General features: G+C 48.7%; 1 protein-coding gene across 3 annotated transcripts in view; it reads left to right on the forward strand.

Moving 5' to 3' along the window:
- The window catches only part of FARP1 (FERM, ARH/RhoGEF and pleckstrin domain protein 1), a 284,581-nt gene that overhangs the window by 250,196 nt on the left and 18,936 nt on the right, over positions 1-15,449 (forward strand). For all 3 annotated transcript variants that reach the window (XM_036893886.2, XM_036893885.2, XM_036893887.2), the window contains exon 17: positions 14,125-14,206. In XM_036893886.2, the coding sequence (XP_036749781.1) occupies positions 14,125-14,206 (82 nt within the window). The remainder of the gene's footprint in view (positions 1-14,124; positions 14,207-15,449) is intronic.

Here is a 15,449-nt window from a genome sequence, read left to right on the forward strand (position 1 = left end):
AGGTATTTATTGGGTGAAAGCCCAAACCTGGCAGTGCGTCAGTCGCCTGGGGTTGGTGGGCAGGGGAGTTTTGAAAAACCACAGATTACCAGGCCCCATCTGGCCCTCCTGAATCAGAACAGGGGGTGAAACCGAGAGGTATGTATTTTAAAAGCACTTCTTGAGATGACTGTGATGAATACCTTTCATGGGGCAGCCGATGAGGAACACCTTTGACAAATGAAAGTTTCTGTGATTCTTTCTGGTTCTAAGTCTTGTTTCTTCTGAGAGATGAATGAATGAATGCACTCATGGGCAGGTGGGTGTGGAAGCGGGCACAGGTCAGGCTTTGCCCACTGGGGTGCAGTCTCAGAGGGGAGGCAGCTCATAGAGCTGGAAGGGCCAGGCCTCATGGAGGAGTGGGCCACATCCAGTGTGGGCGTGGGGCATTGCTGGCCAGTCCTGCCGTGGGCTAGCGGGGCCATCGATGCCTGCGCAGAAGAGGGGACTGCTGAGTGAACCTACTCAGGGAGGAGAATGGGTCACTGGGAGGTGAAGAAAGGAGTTCCGACTGACAGACCGTGTGTCTGTGTGTGTGTTGTGTGCACGCATGTGTGGGGAACGCGGGACGGCTGCCTCCACCTTCACCGCCGCAGCACCACCCGAGGGCCGTGTCTCGCCATCTGCGGGGTCCTGGCAGCGCTTTGTTTCCTCATCTGTGAGATGTGTTGTCTCTACCTCAGGGGGGTTCCTGAACTACATGAGACGATGTCTGTAAAGGACTTAGTGTTCTGCCCCACACATAGAAAGGGGGAGCTGGTCATTTTTCATATAAGCTTCTTATTTTGAAATAATTGTAGATTTAAAGAAAAGCCAAGCAGTGGTTTCTGCATCCCCCACCCCCTCCCCCAGATGTCGGCCTCTCACGTCACCAAGCACATCCGCCAACACAGAATCCAGCGTTGGTACGTTGCTATTGACCAAAATCCAGACTCTTTACAGTGATAATATTTTAAATTATTATTTAAGTTATATAATTTGGGGAAGAAATCTTAAGTTTACTATGCAGCTAATGTTTTCCCCAAATTTGGTACTTAAATGATACAGCCGCCATGCTTTTCCCTGTAATACTACATTAACTTGTCACATATTTCCATCAAGAGTGATGGAAATTATAGGGCAGAAAAGTGAATAAGAAGTTTTCCTAAGTGATTAGGCTGAACCCTGGCTTAGTACACACCCCTGCCTGGATCCAGCATTGCCTCCTAAGTAAACACACCTGAGAAGAGAATGGACTGATCCGTCCTGGCAAAAGCCCAAGTTACCCTGTTTCTTCAAAAACAAGGAACAGGTTCGGTGACTTCTGAAAACATGAAGAATGCTTCCCTTTTGAAAGCAAGGACATTTTACTCAGCTGTTCAAATGCTTTCAGCGAAAGCCACCTTCAACTTTTGGCCTTCAGTCAGGAGGCACAAATTTCAGCTCTGAAATGACTGGCAGGCACAGAGCGCAGGCTGGGTAAGTCATGCCCCAGAGACGCATGAAGACCTGTGTGGTCCTGTGTGCTTGGGAGGCTGTGTGTCCAAAACTCGGCTTGCAGCTGGCAGGGAGCTGGTCTGGGGAGAGTCATGCACAGAGGCACTCAGGCTAGGCTGTGGGCACTCGGTTTCTAATAGACATCAGCTGCATTTTTTAGAAGACACTTGCCGTAGAGTCACTTGGAAGGAGCACAAAAGTCTTGCTCGGAGGACTGGATGTCCAAATGTCACCGGGCAGATGAGTCAGGGCTCACGGGGGACAAAGGAGAAGAGAAGGGGAGGCCCCTGGAGCTTTGAGCCTAGTTTATAGGGAGGATGGTCATGAAATTACAGAAGAAAGGAAGAAACAAGTGTAATGGGGAAGAGGAGCCGGCATTGGGGCACGCCAGTTTTGAGGGGTCAATGATGTAGACAGTTGGAAGCACAGGCCTCCGGCCTGAGAAAGAAGTCAGGTGCAGTCATGTCAATTTGAAAATTCCCCAGAAATCAAAGAGGAATCAAATCTTTAAGGAAGAGAAACTTGACCCAAAAGAGAGCCAGGGACCGACTCTTATTGAACACTTTTTTGGCAACTTCCCACTAATGAAGCTATGGCAGAGCAAGAACCAGCACAGGAAACAGAAGAAACCAGCAGAAATTTGAGAAAAGAGTGACTGAGCAGGGGTAACAGGGCCCCGAGGAGAGCACCGTGGGGAGGGACGGCTGGGAGAGGGAGGGCTGAGGGTCGAGGTAGCGGTCCTGGGCATGCGGGAGTTCTGCAGGAGAGAGGGGGCGCTGGGAGGGATCGCCCATCCGTCCGGAGCAGAAGGGAGCCTCCTGTTCCGGGCATGTGGCACCCTTCCAGGTGTGGTCAGGAATTGCACCAGTGCAGCAGTTTAGTCTCACCAGACCCTCCAGTGACTGACTCGGAGTGGAAATGACAGAGTGAGTCATAAAATTGTCTGCATGACCCCCCAAAAAGTGGAATATCTTCATAGTAGAACCAGTGAATAATCACAGGACAAAAATGAATAAAATGTTTTTCTCATCATCCTACCAGCTCTTTGAAGCTTCAAGTCTTTGTGCTAGATATCATTAAAAGAAAATCGTAGGGATTCCTCAAAAAATTAAATAGAATTACCATGTGATCCAGCAATTCCACCCCTAGGTTTAACATCCAAAGACTTGAAAGAAAGGACTCAGATACTTGTCCATCAGTGTCCGTAGCAGCATGATTCACGTAATAGCCAAAAGGAGGAAGCAGCCCAATGTCCACTGACACGTGAATGGATAAACAAAATGGGACACAGCGTACAATGGAATAGTATTCAGTCCTAAAAAGCAGGGATGTTCTGACATGTGCAGCAGCATGGTTGAACCTTAAAGACAGTATGCTCAGTGAAGTGAAAGCCAGGACAGATACTGTATGCTTCTAACTACATGAGGCCCCTAGAGTATCAAATTCATAGCGACAGTGGGAGAAGGGCGGGTGCCAGGGCTTGGGGGAGACGGGGACTCCGTGTTCAGCGGGTGTGAAGTGGTAGTTTGGGAAGATGACAAAGTTCCGAAGATGGTGGGGATGGGGGTTGCACAAGTGTGCAGATATACTCAGTGCCACTCAGCTGTACACTTAAAAAATGGTTAAGATGGGACTTTTTATGTTACGTGTGTTTTACCACAATTTTTTTAAAAATAGAAAAGGGAAAATCACAGGGAATCCGGTGCAGGGTAAGAGAGGCTTCAGGACATGCCTTGCACATGAGGGTCTCCGTGCCCACGCAGTTAACTGTGGGGGACTGACGGGTGTTTGCTAATTGAATTGCCTCCCTTCTGACCCAGCAGAGCAGCAGCCAGGCCTTGATGGCTGTACTGAAATGCGGACCTCGGTTTAAAGCTCAAACCACACTCCAGCTGAGAGCTCTCACCATCTCACTGGTGCCTGGTGGTGGCGGGCAGTCTGTCTTTTCCTTCCACCCACGGGCCTCAGAGTGCACACTTTTCCCTTTGGGTCATGATCCACCTCCTCAGGGGAGGATCTTTTCATCTCCCTGCTGTTTTGCTTTATTGCCCAGCAGCTCAGGGAGGACTTGGGGCTTTGCACAAGATGGGAAGTGGAAACAGAGCGCACCTTCCTTAAGGGGCCCAGTTAGGGGTGTGGTGGGTGGGTGGTTGGATGCCACCCTCTTCCCTGTGGTGGGGACTAATGATGTTGAAACGCATTGCTTCTCTGGCCTGTGTTTGAATTTGGGTCCATTCTGGGAAATGCTGGGAAGGAACCCAGAGCTTGGCAGCCTGTCCTGAGCTGGCCGCATACACGTGCTTCCTGTAAACAGGCCGGACAGGGACCCCGGTCTCTTGCAGGCCCCTGGGGGCTTCCTGCAGTGGCCACTACCAGGCCTCCCTGCACCACGCAGGAATGCTGCTCTACCTGCAGCACCACCAGAAGCAGGTTCTCTAACCTCCTCTCTCATAAGGAGCAGCACCTCCTTGTGGCTGATGTGGGTGTTAGACCCAGGCCCGAGCCCAGCTGCAGTCCTACCTGCCTCTCACCTTTGACAGGCAGCACCACCACGCTGCATCCCCGGATCACCAAGAAGGACCCATCAGGCCCTTGGCACTGTACTTTGGAAAGGCTGCCAGGGGCTGATGGTTGCTGCCACCCAGCAAGTACAGGCTGGCTTTGCCCAAGCAGATGGCTGATGTAATACCTAAGCTTTGGTCCCCCTGAAGTTGGTATCTCTAGGCAGTTGCCCACATCTGTGTAAGGAAAGGAGCTGATTTCTATATTGTTTTGTTGCTCAAGATCAAAATATTGTTAACAATTGGCTGCAGAGAATCCTTGTGCTTATTTTGTGGCCTGATCATGACCGTGGCCCATGCGCTTGCTCATCACTGCATGATTCTTGCCGGACGTGGTCCAGGCTGGAGGTCTCCTGTCTGTCACAGTACATTTGCTAGTGTCAAAGAACAGAATTCCACCAAGCATTTGTGAAGATCTAATGGGCTATTCATTAAGTGATGGGCAGTATCCCATCTAGCAGGTAGAGAGAGGCTCTGAAGGGCTACAGAAAGGGAGAGGTTTCTAAAGGCTGGACAAGTAAGTCAAATAGAAAAAAGGATTATCTCAGGTGAGGTCACCTTCACTTGGGACAAAAGAGTCCTACTAGTGGGGGATGGACAGGACACATGTGACAGTTTATCTTAGCAATGCCAACAGAAAATTCCTGACTGATGACATTTCTGGGGGAGGTTAAAACTGCAGTTGGTGCGGTATTAAACCCCAGTTTGGTGACTTGGCCTTGAATGTTTTCTCGTTTGTAAACTGCATCACAACTCTAGCTAAGAGTCTTCTTTATTGTGGTTTTAAACACTTCTATGCCTCATCTTCCCCAGATTTGGAGACAGTTTACAAATGCAAAATAATATAAACAAAGGATAAATAAGGGCACTTAAAGCTGCACCATCCAACATGGTAACCATTAGCTGCTTGTAACAAGTTAAATTTAACGTAAATTAAAAATCTGTTCCCTCAGTAACACTAGCCACATTTCAAGGCTTGGTAGCCACACGTGACCAGCAGCACCTGTATTGGAGAGCAGATCTGAGACATACTTCCATCATCATGCAACGATCTCTTGGCTAACATTGGTCTAAAGAGTGAAGAAGAAATAGGACTCATCACAACGACAAACACAGGCCCTGGCACACGATAGTAGTGCAAAACACTTAGAAAACAAGGGCATGAAAATGTCTTGGTTTCCTCCACTGTACACCCTGAAGAGTAGTCAGTGTGTATATGTCACGTATGTAAGGCTCAAGGATTGATCTTTATAAGGGGAGGTCTAGCAAAGGAGGATGGACAGTGTTTTACACATAAAATCATATTCACCTGCAAAGTTTGTGACATATTAATAGTAAACGATCACTAATGAACAGTCACTATGTGCACACTGTTTGCATTGCACAACTGCAAAGTTGGCATTATTGGTCAAAATTAAAATGACCAAGCTTTTCCCACATGATCTTCAAAAACGGGGTGGCAAACTGCAGCCCATGGTTTGGTCAGCCACCTGTTCTTGTTAAAGTTTTATTGGAACACAGCCATGTGCATTCTTTTACTCATCGCCTATGGCCGCTTTTGTGCTGTATCAGCAGGACTGAGTAGTAGTGACACAGACTGCATGGCCTACAAAGCCTAAGATGCTTGCTACTTTACCCTTTACAGAAAAAGCTAGTGACCCTTGTTACAAAAGAACTTCCCCAGGTGTAGATGTTACTATTCCCATTTATGATTAGGGAGATGAGACTCAGAGAGGTCAACCCCCTTGCACACAGCCACACAGCCCATAAGTGACAGACGCACAGTAGGTCTTGTCTGATCCTTAGATTGTCCCTTTGCTGCAGTTTTGTTGAGCTCCAGGTTTTACACCTGGAAGGGGCCTGGGAGAGCATCTGCAATGGTTCTCCATTCTTCAGAGGAAAAAATGGGAGAGCCACTTGTCCTGGGCCCCCCCAGCAGGAGCCCAGCCAGCACCCATGTCTCCGACTCCTGTGTCCTGTCTTCCCACTCCTGGCTCCCGGAGGCCAGCACTGTGACAGGGAGGCCCATTTGCCCTGAACATCCTCCTCTCAAAAGTGACAGGAAGCTCATAGCATCTGGTCAACAGTAGTCCTGTGGTGACTTTGCTCAAGTACCACCTTTAGGTCTTGAACTTGAGAAAATGGATTCAGATTTTATCTAATCTACCAAGAGACTTCTTATAGCAGAATGCCCACGACTTGGATGGTTATATTGGGGTAACTTCTGTAGAATTTGGCCTGGCCACTTACCCTCAGAGCCTGTTGGCCCACTCCCGCATAATCGCAATCAAAACAACAAAAATGACACCTACCAGGCACTGTTCTAAACATGTTACACATATTACTTTGTTTAATACTCACCACACTAAGATACAGGCCCAGATGAGGAACAAAGCCTCGTGAGGTGGTGAGGTGACGCAGCCGGCCCCGGGTGACAGGTAATGCGGGACTTGAACGCAGGCCGTGGGGCTTCCGAGTCCTTCGCATCTCGCTCTGTGCCTCTTAAACCTCCCACCTGATGACCTGACATGGCCTTCTGCCCTCTCCCTGTGGAACTGCTTCCAGGGCCTTAGTTTTAAAACCACATGTACTGACTTGCTGAAGGAACAGGAGGAAAAAGAAACATGCACCTCCCTCCACACACTTTTTTCAGACCATGTGGGCTGTCGGGCACTGTTCTCTTCATCAGGTGTAAGTGTTAACCTCCCGCCTCCCTCTGAGTCTCAGGGAGGCCTGCTTGTTTGTTAATGTGTACGTGATGTCCTAGGAACTTCTGAGGACCCATATTTTGTGGCAGTTTTCTTTACTCCCCATCCTTTCTGGGAATTCTAGAGCAGTGAATTTTTTTGCCTGTGGCTGAATGGGAAGCTGAGAGGGGTCCTAGAGGAGAGGGCATTGTCTCCTGGTGTGTGTTTGACCTGATTTAGGTCTTTGCTGTGAAGACCATTACAGCCCCACCCAACGCTCTGCTGTAGGGTCACAGTGAGGGAGGACTTCTATTTTATCCCTTCCACCTGGAGGAAGGAGAGTTGCTTTACTGTTTTGTTGGTGAGAGTCTTTGCTAGTTGCTGACATGAACTGACTGCTTCCTGTGTGCCAGAGACTGTCAGATGCTGTCTGTGTATCGTGGCATTTCATCTTTACTAGAACCCCACGAGGTAGACATGGCTGCTCTTACTTCTTCACCTCACGGGTGAGGAAATGAGGCGTGAGAGAGGGCAGGTAACTTGGCAACATCACACTCTAGTTAAGGACAAGACTGGTTTTTGAAACCAGCTGGTCTGGCTGTCACGATGCCTTTAGTTCTAGAAGCTTTAGGCCTATCATGTAGAAGGAAAGAACTCCTAAGAAGCAGGTTCACTGTTATTCACTTGTAATGTGAGAACTGGTTCCTGGCCTCCCGGGAAACCTCGGCCCTAAGGGTGGTATAAAATAGGCACTGCCCGCTGATGCGCAGCTCAATGCTATTCCTGGCAGAACACACTCACAGGGCGAGGATGTGACACTCTCTTTTCTCCCAGTTAAACATTTGGGTTTTTCTAGAACCTTTCTGTGACCTGTGTATTTGTACTATCAGTTTTAGGCCTAGTGGGGAAATAAAGAAAAAATAGACACTGGAGTCAGACTGACTTGAGTTCAAATCCCAGTTCCTTCCGTTTACCATTATGTGCCCTTGGATGAGTTCCTGAACCTTTCTAACATCAATTTATTTATTTGTAAAGTGGAGATAATGATATCTTAGCTATGAAAGAGAAAGTCAGTAAAGCATTTAGCACAGTTTCTAGAACATGGCTATCAACACGTTTGGCTAGCCCCCAACCACCCCAAACAGGGCACTTGCCGCTCCTCTCCCTGCCCCGGGGCTGCGCTGAGAGCTGCAGACACCCTCCCTTATAATACGTCATCAACCAGTGGAAGAGCCCACATTCTTTTGCTTTTCCTTTTGTTCATTTGCATCAGGGTCCATGTTGGCAAGCTTGGCAGGGTCCTCTTCCATTTATTCAACGATTATTTTTCATCCCTTCTCTATATCTGTCTCTTTTCAGTGTTCAGTGAACAAAACTAGTCACAACTCCCATTCTTCTAGAGCTATTCTAGTTACACCCTTCCCTGTGCAGCAGCCGCCAGCACCAGCCTGCTAAGATTGGAAGGGGGCACCGGGGACAGCTCAAGAGCTGCGGTTCTATTTTCTACTCAGGCCAAGCCAAGAGAGATCAAGGGATATCTGACCCTTTTCTCAGCACAGAAATCCTTGTCAGTATTCTAGAGGTGTTAAAAAAAAATACTCTAAGACTGGCAATGTTTGTACAGTAAAGCATTTGCTTTCCTGCAGCATCTTTTTAAATATTTTTCCTTATATTGTGCCATTTGACAATCAGAAAAAATCTTGTGGAATTATCCCCATTTTTCCCCCCCATGGAAAATGAGGCTCTGAAAGTTGTTCAGCATGAAGCTACACCTATTTTCTAACTTTTCCTGGAACCCATGAGCCTTGGGGCAGGCGAGGTAAACTTACCCTCTGGCTGTATCTAGAGCAAAGCTGTCCAGTAAGACTCACTGAGAGGGTGGAAATAGTCTGTGTCTGCACTGTTCAGCAGAATGGACGCACACTAACCACGTGTGGCTATTGAGCCCTTGAAATATGGCTAATGTGATTGAGGAATTGAATTTTAAAATTTCATTTTATGGAGAGTTAAAATCAAAATAGCCATTATGTGACGACTGCCCTGGAGAGCACTGTGGTAGAGGCTTACAGAGGAGGGACTCTGGAGTGAAGAGAGACAGACGGACACAATCTTCCTTTCCCAGCCTGACTGGATGCCCCCGTACACCCTGCCCTGCCCCAGCCGCTCTCTCGGAATTCAGAATCTTTGCGGTAGCTGTCAGTCAGAAAGCAAGGCTCAAGGGCGGTTCTCTGAGCCCACCGCTGTCTGCTGCAGCCAGGTCAGGGCTACCTCCCTGGTGTAAAGGCTTTTGTTTGGAGATTTTCAACGGTTTTAAAAACAAGACCATGCAAAAAGGGCTTAAAATCATTACTCTCAAAATAAACAACAATGACACTCATTGGAGATGGGACATTGTAGTCACCTGAAAAACAGCTTGGAAGAATCTGGAATGGAAGGAAGTTAAGAGGAGATGTGTATTATGGGTGTGCTATGGGGCAGAATCACTTATACACTTCCTTATCTATATAGATTTATCTGAAGGTTAAATTTTTGTTTGTTTCCAAAGCAAGAAAAAGCATGACAGGATATTGATCTCCCCATTATATTCTGCCCCGGCCAGCGCTCCACTGTCCACCTAGGGCTCCCGGGACAGTAGGGTTGGTGTTTGCTTCCTTCTTTTAACACATAAGTAAAATTGCATGTTCTCTGTCACATGTGGGAGCTAGTTTTTCTTGGACTCTCTGCCTTATTCCTTCTTGTACAGCCGACTGTGTTTTGAGAGCAAGCTACTTTCCTTAGAAAAACAAAAATGATTTTTCCAATTGCCTGAATCGCATGTGGGTTTCTGCTGGAAAACACTTGAGAGCGAGAACTGTCCAGATTGCTGATGAGTTTGAAACAGCTCTTCTCTTCTGCATTTTAATGATGTGACCCCTTAATTAGCTGGACTGAACCCCAGTAACCACACTGATCTCATCTGGTGCTGTCAAGCTGGCCAATGAGTGGGTCATAGCTTTTGCTCCTTCTCTTAAACTGGAGCTGGTGTTAAACCTCAGGAAAGAAAAGCCATTATCTTTAAGCAACCCAGTAGTGTAATCGATGGGCAAGAGACAGCCTAGAAGGTGAAGCAGCCGTGTTTCGACGGTGTGGATGCCCAGGATGAATCCCTCCCCTGGAGCTGCCGAAGGAAAACCCACGTGCCCCAGCCCAGTGCGGGCGCCTCTCGTACAAATGTCTGCCCCACTAGTGAGGATGTGAATTAATTCTCAAATTAATGGGATTTTCTTCTCCAAGGATTTCAGAGGATATTGAAATCCACATACATTACATATGGCTCATGTACTTTATAGACAAATTAACCTATTACTCTGGTGAATTTGTTTGTATTTTGAACACAGTCACACCCCCTAAGCAGCATACTAAGGGAAGGTGTATCTTTACTCATTCACTTAGTTACACATTAGCATTTTGCTTACAGATACACAAACACACCTGATGAGACTTTGTCTTTACATTCAGAATCACAGAACCACAGGGAATAATAAGAATAAGGATGTGATGTTTGTTTTGCATATGAAGTAAAAAATGAGGCTTCACAAAGTTAAATCTATTCCTGGGGTCAGGGAGAGCCCAGCCACAGAGCCAGGTGGAGAAGCCAGCCCTCTGCTTCCAGGCTGGGCCGCTTGCTGTGGTGTGTCAAGATGATGAGATGATTCTTCATCCGAAGAGGAGGGCTGAGTGTTCAATAAATGTGCCTGGACTAAGGCTGGACCACTTGAAAAGCCTGGTGGCTCAGTCCCTGCCTGCTTCCTCCGGTAAAGAATCTCCTCTGACGCCTGATCAAGTCCATGGCTGACGTCCTGCTCTCCAGAAGACAGCCTCTCCGAGGGGCCAGCATCCTAGGGCGCACAGCCCTGGGGATTGTATCCCCAGCAAGGCCTTCGGTGTGCTGTGAACTCTGCTTCAGGTTCCGTGTGGATTTCATGTTCGCCCTGGGGTTGGGGCAGCAGAGTGGCGGTTTATCCCGTCGGCCCCACCTGCACGTAAGCCAATGAAAGTGTGTCCCGGCCGTCAAAGCTGCCGCTGGTCAGCTGCTCTCCAGAGAGCTGGCCCTTGTTTTCATGTCCTCTTCCTCCTCCTCTCTTTGGCCTGTCCGCTGCTGAGTTACTGACAGCTCACCTAGTGGTGAATGGCGTGTTCACAGAGGGGATGGAGACTCGGCAGTTAAGGGGGGTCAGGGTCCAGCCTTGTGCTGAGATGACCTGTGCAGTTGCTCCTGGGAGTGCATCAGTCATGGTGCGCAGGTCAGAGTTTAGCAGCACAGGTCAGACTTCTTAGTACCTGGGTTTCTGAAGGAAAATTGTCAAAAGAATTTTCAGCTTTGTTGCTGTGCCGTAATGACACAGACGCGAATGTGTGGCCCTGTTTTCCAAACAAGGACCCTCCCTTTTCATGTGAGGTGAATGTCCGGACAATGTTCCAGAAGAGTTGCAATTACTTCTTCATGTTTCCAATAATAAAATGGCCTTTTACCTCTTTACATAAAGCCAATTTGTACTTGGTAGGTTTGGTGGCATTAACATGTAGAGGAAGTAAAAACATGACAGTATTTCTGTAGGAGCTGTGGGAGTTTCGGGGTTTTTCCCAGTTCCCATAGACCGACTGTTCTGGAACCACACAGGATGCTGCAGTGGGGGGCCGGGGGGACAGAGCTGCCTGTACTGCTCGCATTAACTTCAGGGCCCCGAGCCTGGCTCCGCCACACCACCTACAGCTGATCCCCTTGGAATTCAGCCTCAGTGTCCCCTGGGCACAGGCACCGATGTGATACTGACGCGGAGCAGTTTCTAAAGTGAGAGTGAAAATGCTAAGACACAGACACAGAATGGGCCCTGCTCGCCAGCCAGGGCAGGACGAATACCTCTTGAGTTTGGGGTTTGGACGTCAGTACGTTTTCTTGTAATAAATAGTTGGCGGAAGAAGAAAGGAAGTGAAGTCAGTGACATTTGGCCTCCCCCGCTGCTCTCTGCCGCCCCCCAGGGCCCGCTTGCCAGACCGTCTTCTTCCTCAGACCGGGGGTTGTCTGTGAGAGGGCGGAAATTGCTTGTCATTAATGGAAGCTGGAGACCCCCTTTCTTCTGTGCCTCGTCAAAGGGCATGCCCGTTGGAAGTTTCGGGTCGGTTATTTAAGTTCAGGTAACAGTTACATACCCGCAGATCAAGTTGAACTTGTGCCATCAATACATGGCATTTGGCCCAAATCAGGCCATTCTGTCTCAGTAGCACGTCCTTTGGTATTTGGGCATGGGGGGTGCGGGGCTGGTGAGAGGGAAGAACTTTCCAGATCCCAGAAGAGCTCCATGTGGTGAAGGTGCAGGGGTGGGTGGCGCTGAGAAGCAGGAGGCCTCCGCTTGAGGCGGGAGCTCCTTAATGCCCAGGTGTGTAGGAGGAGAGCAGCCAGTTGGTTCTCAGCCAAACCCAGTCACACATCAGGATCAACAGAGTGGCCAACCAACAACACTCCTCAGCACTGATTTGATTAATAAAACCATTGGCAGAAAGTCCAGAAATGCCTCACCCTGCAAATGATGGGGAGGAACAATACTCGGTGATGAGCAGTGGGCTGAGGTCAAAGCAGAGCCCAGGTCTGAGCTAGATGCTCGGGCGTTCTCTGGTGGCCCTGTTTTGGGGGTGAGTTTGATCCGAGGAGTGGGGAAACAGTAGAGGGTCAAAGGAAGGTAACAGGTTCCTAGCGTGGGATGCGGGCAGAACAGTTACATCATTAAGGAAGAAAATGCAGAGAGAGGATTGGACTTGGGCACAAATAACTGTGCCCAACATCGATTTGGCACCATGCATTGAAACCACGGGGATAGAGGGAATCCTGTAGAAGAAGTAGGAGGTTGAAAGAGCAGATACCCACCGCCGGATTCCGAGGCCCGCAGGCAGGAGGCCCCTGAAGAGGTTGATGGCAGCCTCACAGGGTGGAAGCCATTTAATTAGGAACGTGAATAGTAATTAAGGCAGCCTGCCAGCAACCTGGCAGCCCCGAGGAGGCGGAGGGGATGAGGAGGGCTGCCCCGTCCTGTTTCCGAGAAGCTTTGATGACCTCCGGGGCTGGGCGCGCTCCCGCCGTGGTGCCGTTTCCAGCAGGTGCTGTTTGGAGTCGGGACCAAGTCGCGCTGCCCACCCCCCGCCTCCCCCACTTGCTGTGTCAGGCGGGAGCCCTCCTCCCCGTCCTCCGCCCGCCCCGGGGTCCCTGATGCCCGGTGTTGCCGGTGTTCCCTTCCACTTGGACCGCCTCTCACTTCCGACCTGAAGCCTCTTGCCCAGATTTTTACCTTTCTTTTAAATGCATCCCTTTCTTGCAAGATGGCCTCTAGCTCTCCTGGGGAGTCAGTTTGAAGACGTCAGCCAAGCTTGCCGTTGGAAGTGTTTCTGTCGTCTCTGGGAAATTCTTCCCTGGGTGGCGGGTAAATTCCGCTGCGTGGCTCCGGAGCAGGGTCAGGACTCCCCAGCTCAAGTACAAGCCCACTCCCACGGGGTCACTGACGTTAGACAGGTGCTGTGGTTTCTGTGTGCCTCGGTCTCCTTAGCCGTTGCGTGGGGGTGACGCCGCTGAGGAGCAAAGGGGCTTGTGCCTCTGGTGGGCTCGGCGCGTGGCCCACACTCAGTAACTGTCCGCATTAGCCTGCTGCTCAAGCCCCTGGACTGTCCGCACTGCCTGGAGCCTGGAGCCGTTAGAAATAGGAATCTATCCCCAGATTCAGTGCCTCAGGCCACACCTTTGTCATCGGCCACTCAGCATGCCCGGGCCTGGCCCCCCTCTCCCTGGGACAGCCCTCCTGCCTCTGCTGCCCCCACCCTCCCCACGTCCACCCCATCCAGGGGCCGCCTGCACTCGAGCAGCCCCGCGTCTCACTTGCTGAGGGCCTTCCACACAGTCCTGTTTTAGGCTGAGGGCTCTCGGGAGCAGAAATTTTGATTCTGAGGCTAAGTCTTGCCTCTTACAAGTGTCTCCTAGTCCCAGTCTGTGAGATGGAATCGATTTCATGAGCCAGTTATTGCTGTTCTAACACTAAAATCACTCCGGTGTGGATGGAAAAAAAGTGTAAACTGAGACCAAATTAAAACAATCAGAAAATGGTTCTTCCCTGTCTCTTTCAAAGCACAGTGCAATTCTTTGCAGAATGACGGGGGTAATTTCAAAGTCTCCTTGCAGCGCCAGCATTCTGAGACACCCAGAGAAGGGAGAAGTACACGTAGGTGACTGGAAAGGAAGACATAAAGGCTGCCGTTCTGTGACCTGGGGCCGGGGCGTTCTGCGGTGCCGTGTGCGCTGCTGATGCTCTGGGTTCCAACCCCTTTGCCTTTGCTCCCAGGGAAGGCCGTTCAAATGCCCACATCAGAGGAGATTACCAAAGAATCGGAGATGTCATGCTGAAGAACTTCCAGGCCATGAAGGTGAGACGCCTGGGGTTTAGGGGGTGCGGGTTCCCTACGGAGAATAATGCCAGGGCCACCGAGGCCTTGGCTGTGACCTTGTGTGTGAACACACTTGGCCTGATTTGACATCTACGTTTAACACAACTCTGGGCAGAAGCTTCTGTCCGTTATAGATAATTTTATTTGGAAGCATAATGGGGGAAGCACTTGTAGTACCTTTTTTTCTCCAAAAGCTTTGTGTTAGAACCAAAACAACAGGTATTTTCTGTGAATAAATCATTCAGAGCTCGTTTAAAAAAATTTTGTAGACAAAACAGTGTTCAGCTGGCTGATCATTTCACTTTGAGTTGTTTTGGCTTCTTGTAAGTGTGACAAAAACATTGGATTTGGAGTTACGCAGGAATTCCAGTCAACTCTGTGACTTCAGGTTGGTATGCAAAGCAAATACATTTTTAACCCTCCAGCCATATCTACAGTGAGAAAAATAGGTGGGGAGTGTGAGCATATATCCAAGAAGCCAGGACAGCACAGACTGGACCAACATATTCTGCCTGGTTTGAAATTTGTCCCATCTCTATGTATCTGAAATTTTCATTTTTGCATTTTCATTTTAACCCATTAATAATTCTTTTAATATAGAATGTTTTTAAATTCATGTAACATCTCTTGAATACAAATACATTTATATTTGCACCTTAAAGTAATTTCCTATCATCTTAGCTGCCCAGAACCTGTCTAATAGCCTTACCTTAATAACTGAGCAAGCTCATAAGCCCCTAAAGAAGGCAGGTGACTTATTTTGCCACCATTCAGCCCATCCCACCATCCAACCATCTCTCTGTCCATGTGTCCATCCAGTACTAGTTGAGCACCTACAATGTGTAAGGCACTCTGAGAATAAAAGTTATTGTTGGGATTTGAACTAATTACCAAGAATCTGGCTTAGTTGTTCAGTGTTTAATTTTTTCCTCTTAAAATGATACATCGCATGAGGTTGGACAATGAGAGGGTCACAGTGAGGAGGTAACACAAAAAAATATGAGCTAAAGCTATTTGAGATTTCCAGCTTTTAATAAAGATCAAAATATTAAGATATTATGTAGTAGACCCTGGGCTATTGCTCATTTTTTAAAGAATACAACACTCCCCTTTGGGCAGTGTCAGAGGCCATGGATGCGATCAGTCAGGACTACAGAATCCTGTGCAGAAAAAAGCAAAGACTTGTCTCAAATGTCCCCCAACTGTGTTTTAGTGCCATAAG

The sequence above is a fragment of the Manis pentadactyla genome, chromosome 17 (assembly GCF_030020395.1).
Source record: "Manis pentadactyla isolate mManPen7 chromosome 17, mManPen7.hap1, whole genome shotgun sequence".
NCBI lineage: Eukaryota > Metazoa > Chordata > Mammalia > Pholidota > Manidae > Manis > Manis pentadactyla.